The following is a 5380-nucleotide window of genomic DNA, read 5'->3' on the forward strand; positions in this document are numbered from 1 at the left end:
ATCTAGAGACTCCAGGGGAATTGATGGACAGGATAGGTGGGACCCTACAAGCCAGGACCAGAGCTTGGATTACATCTCTGCCCTACTGCCTGATGTTGCTGAGTGCTGAACACAGTGACTAAAGGGACCCTGGGGATAGGGTGGGCGTCAGTGGCACCTGGATGTGGAAATTCTCTGCGGTTGGGGGGAGGACGAGTGTGGGGTTGATGTGCAGGGAGAGATGGATTGCGGGTTCTTGGAAACAGTGTTCATGGTTCCATCTGTCTCCATTATAACAGGACGGTGTGACGTTTGAGGACGTCGCTGTGTTCTTCTCCTGGGAGGAATGGAAGCTCCTTGATGAGGCTCAGAGATGCCTGTATCTCGATGTGATGCTGCAGAACTTTGCACTTGTATCCTCGCTGGGTAAGACAGCCTCACCAGTAACCCGGACTGGGCTCCACTCCCTCTGCACCAGCCCCACCCATCGCTCAGTCCTCACTGGACCACAGGCACCGCTTTCCCCAGGTTTCTGGGTAGCTGCTCTGTCGCTAGGGCTGGTTTGTATGCAGTGCCCTCTTCTGTCCTGAAGCCCTAGTACCTGCTGAACTGAATGAACCCTTTTAGGAAGGAGGTACAGGTCACTAGTCTTGCAGTGGGACTAATGGATTCCCCCACACTTGCCTTCTCTCTGTGTGTTAATGAGTCAGATCCATATCACTTCTGTATCCCAGGGTCTGATCCCTTCTTTGACCTGTCATTTCCCCCTCCCTGCCTGTGCCAGGAATTGTAGGTAGTGTCATGGTCGTTACTTTTCTAAACCATGGGCTGCTTTTCAACACCCTCCAGCGCACTTTGTAGTGTTTAGATCTGTTTTTCTTTTTTTTTCCCCAGCCTTCTTGAGATATAAAATTACATATATCAGAATGTACAGTGTGGGATTTGATATACGGTGAAATAATTGCCACATTAAAGGTAAACATCCATCAGCTCGTAAAGTTACCTTATTATTTTTTTATGGTAAGAATGCTTAAGATCTACTCTCAGTAAGTTTTAAGTATATAAAATCCATATTAACTGTAGTCACTTTGGTCTTAATTACATCCTCAGAACTTACTCATGTCGTAACTGAACATTTGTACCTTTTGACCAACATCTTCCCATTTCCTCCCATGTCCCAGATCCTGGCATTCTGTCTACTCTTTCTATGACTTTTGACTTTTTTCCTTTTAAAAAGTTTTTATTAAAATATAGCTAACATACAATATTATGTTAGTTACAGAAGTACACCATAGTCAACATTTATATACCTAAAGAAGCGATCACCATAATTCTAATAACCCTCTGACACCTTACAGTGTTAGACTTTTTTTTTTTCACATTCCAACCATAGTAAACAAGGGTTCCCTTATATCTGCACCTTCACCAGTGCTTGTGTTTGCTCTCGTGATGGTAGCCATCGTTTTAGGTGAGTGGTGATATTGTCGTTTTGATTTGCATTTTTCTGATGATTAAAGATGAAGTGAACATCTTTTATATATCTATTAGCCACTTTTAGATATTTGATAAAATGTTTATTCAGATCTTTTGCCCATTTTTAATGGCATCGTTCTTTTGCTATTGAGTTGTATGAGTACCTTACATATTTTATGTATTAACTCCCATGAGACAGCCTTTACAAATATTTCCTGATTTTTCCTTTTGTTGATTGTTTCCTTCGCTCTACAGAAGCTTTTTAGTTTGATGTAGTCCAGACTTACTTATTTTTGCCTTTGTCGTCTGTACTTTGGGCGCCACATCCAAACAAATCATTACCAAAACCAATGCCAAGGAGCTTTTTCTCCCTTCCCACCGGGAGCTTTACATTTTCATGTGTTATATTTAAGTCTTTAATCCATTTTGGGTTAATTTGTGTGAGTGGTGTAAGGTAGGGTCTTAGTTTTTTCTCTCTGCATGTGCATATCCAGTTTTCCTAGCACCATTTATTGAACAGAATAGTGTGTGTTCTTGGTGTCCTTGTCAAAGAGTAGTTACCATGTAATGTGTGGGGTTTTGGGGGCTGTGTATATTCTTTCTAATAGGTCTTTGTGTCTGGTATTGCAGTACCATACTGTTTTGATTACTAATTTTTTGTGATGTATTTTAAATCACAAAGTGCGATACCTCTAACGTTGATCATCTTGATCAAAATTGCTTTGGCTATTAGAGTCATTTGTGGTTTGAATTTTTGGATTCTTTTTCTCTTTCTGCTAAAAATGCCATTGGAATTTTGGTAGCAATTGCATTGAATCTGTAGATTGCTTTGGGTAGTAGAGATATTTTAACAATAATAATTCTTCCGATCCCAAAACATGGGATATCTTTCCATTCGTTTGTGTCTTTGATTTCTTTCATCTGTGTCTTACTAAGTTTTCAGAATCCAGATTTCCACCTTCTTGGTTAAATTTATTACTAGTATCAAAAATATTGTTAGCCTTTTTAATGCTATTATAAGTGGGATTAATTTCTTAATTTCTTATTGAGGTATTTCATTATTAGAATATAGATACAGTTGATTTTTGTATTTTGACTTTGTATTCTGCAAATTTACTGGGTTCGTTTATTCATTCTGACAGCTTTTTGGTGGAGTTTTTGGCATTATCTTCATATAAGATCACGTTATCTGGAAACACAGTTTTACTTCTTTTTTGATTTGGATACTTTTCATTTCTCTTTCTTACCTTGTCACTCTGGCTAGAAATTCCAGTACTTAAAAAGAAAAGTCCCAGTACTATTTTGAACAGCCGTAATGAGGTTGGGCATCCTTCACTTGTTTCTGATCTTAGAGAAAAAGCTTTTACCTTTTCACTGTTGAATATACTGGTAGCCGTGGGCTTATCATGTATGGCCTTTCTGTTATTGAGGTACATACCTTCTACGCCTAATTTTTTGTGAGTTTTATGATGAAAGAATTCCGAATTTTGTTAATTGCTTTTCTGCATCTATTGAGATGATCATACCTCATTCTGTTAAAATGGTATAGTACATTTATTGATTTGCTTATGATGAACCATCCTTGCATTTGAGGGATAAATCCCACACGATCATCACAGTTTATGATTCTTCTTAAGTGCTATTGAATTTGTTTGCTGATAATTCGTTGCTCTTTTTTTTAAACATCTGTGATTCATCAGGGATGTTGGCCTGTAAAGTTCTTTTCTTGCAGTGTCCTTGACTAGCTTTGGTGTTAGGTTGATGCTGGCCTCCTGAAATGAGTTTGGAAATGTTTCTTCCTCTTCAAATTTTTGGAAGAGTGTAAGGATTGACGTTAATTATCGTTAAAATGTTAATAGAATTCACCAGTGAATCCACCTGGTTGTGGCCTGTTCTTTGTTAGATTTTTTTTTTTTTTTTAATCATTGATTTAATTTCTTTGCTTGTTATTTGGTCTCTTCAGATGTTCTATGTCTTCATGATTCAGTGTTGGTAGGTTGTATGTTTCAAGCAACTTATCTGTGTCTTCTAGACTATCTGATGTCTTGGTGTGTAACAGTTCATGGTAGTCTTTTGCGATCCTTTGTGTTTCTGTACTATCAGTTGTAATTTCTCCACTTTTATTTCTGAGTTAATTTATTTGAGTCTTCTCTCTATTCTAAGAAAGGTTAGCTAAAGTTTTCTCAATTTTATGCATATTTTCAAATTTTATTTATTTGTTTTATTTTTTTATTTATATATTTTTTAAAACTAGTTCTTAGTATTGTCGGTTTTATTGTTTTTCTAGTTTCTGTTTCATTTATTTTTCCCTCCGATCTTCGTTTTTTCTTTGCTCCGCTAATTTCACTCTCTAGTTCCTCGCAGCATAAAGTGAGGTTGTTGGAGATCCGTTTTCCTAACACTGGCATTTATAGCTTTAAACGTTCCTCTTAGAGCTACTTTGCACATTCCATCTGTTTTGTTTCCATTTTTGCTTGTTACAGGATTTTTTTTTTGTTTTCCTTTTGATTTTTTTCTTTGACGGGTCAGTAGAGTGTTGTTTAATATCCACCTATTTGTGAATTTTTCAGCTTTCCTCCTTTTACTGACTACTAAATTTCTCTGTTGTGTAGAAAAGGTACTGGATGTGATTTTAGTGTTCTGAAAATTGTTAAGCCTTGTTTGATGTAATGTGTGATCTGTCCTAGGGAATATTCTATTCACACTTGAGAAGAATGTGTATTGTGCTAGATAGGATGGAACGTTCTATATATGTCTGTTAGATCCATTTGGACTAAAGTGTCATTCAATTCAAATCTGTCTCTCTTAATTTTCTGTCTGGTTGTCTACCCATTGCTGAAAAAGATATTGAAATGATTAATATTCTGCTGCTGTCTTTTCTGCCTTCGGATATGGTGTTTCTTTGCTTAATACTTAATTTAGGTGCTCTTCATATGTGATACCTGTATACATAACATCGTTACATATTCTTGATGAATTGATTCCATTATCATTATGACCTTCTTTGTGTCTTGTGACAGTTTTCGACTTAAAGTCTATTTTGTCTGATATAAGTGGAGCTACCTGTGCTCTCTCTTGGTTTCCATTTGAGTGGAATATCTCTTTCAATCTCTTTACTTTCAGCTTGTGTGTGTTTTTAAAGCTGAAGTTATTCTATCGTAGGCAGCACATAATTGGGCCTTTTTTTTTTTTTTTTTTAGTTAATGGAAGTCATTTTATTGGAGAATTTTATTAGAACCTACCATTACCATCTCGTTTATTATTGCCCGGCTCCTGTTCTTCTCTTGTCTTTCTGATTTACGGTATGCTTTTATTCCTCTGTCTTTATTTCTTGTGTGTCTACTATAGGTTTTTGGTTTGTGGTTACCATGGAGCTTATGTAAAACATAAGTATAACATCCAGTTTTAAACTGATAACTTCAATTGCATACAAAAACTCTGCTCTTTTACTCCACCCCCCACACATTTTGTTTTTGATTTCACAATTTAACATCTTTTGTATTTTGTAACCGTGGTCCATTTGTTGTGGGTGTAGTTATTTTTAATACTCTTGTCTTTTGTCCTTTGTGCTAGAATCGAGTGATTAACACACTACTACAGTGTTAGAGTATTCTGAATATGACTAGATCCTTAAGTTTACCAGTATGTTTTATGTTTTCCTGTTACTAATCAGTGTACTAATTTCATTTCCACTTGAACAACTCTCTATATCATTTCTTGCAGGGTAGCGGAAGTGGTGATGAACTAACTCCTTCAGCTTCTGTTTGTCTGAGGAAGCGTCTCCTTCGTTTTTGAAGGACAGCTTTGCTCATAAATGATCTTGGCTTGCAGTTTTTCCTTTCAGCATTTAGAACATACCATCCACTCTCCCAGCGTTCAGTGTTTCAGCTAAGAAAGCTGCTCATACCCTTATGGTGATTTCCTCATA

At 36.7% G+C, this 5380-nt stretch overlaps 2 protein-coding genes across 2 annotated transcripts in view; both read left to right on the plus strand.

Moving 5' to 3' along the window:
• The first annotated feature begins 278 nt into the window (after nucleotides 1-278).
• The window catches only part of LOC105309039 (zinc finger protein 271-like), a 36539-nt gene continuing 31437 nt past the window's right edge, over nucleotides 279-5380 (plus strand). The window contains exon 1 of the mRNA XM_011385121.2: nucleotides 279-405. The gene's annotated coding sequence lies outside the window, so the exon portion shown is untranslated. The remainder of the gene's footprint in view (nucleotides 406-5380) is intronic.
• LOC111728727 (zinc finger protein 585A-like) overlaps nucleotides 285-5380 on the plus strand; it is a 12880-nt gene continuing 7784 nt past the window's right edge. The window contains exon 1 of the mRNA XM_011385126.2: nucleotides 285-405. Coding sequence (XP_011383428.1) covers nucleotides 372-405 — 34 coding nt within the window. The 5' untranslated portion in view covers nucleotides 285-371. The remainder of the gene's footprint in view (nucleotides 406-5380) is intronic.

This window comes from Pteropus vampyrus, unplaced genomic scaffold (assembly GCF_000151845.1).
Source record: "Pteropus vampyrus isolate Shadow unplaced genomic scaffold, Pvam_2.0 Scaffold661, whole genome shotgun sequence".
Lineage (NCBI taxonomy): Eukaryota > Metazoa > Chordata > Mammalia > Chiroptera > Pteropodidae > Pteropus > Pteropus vampyrus.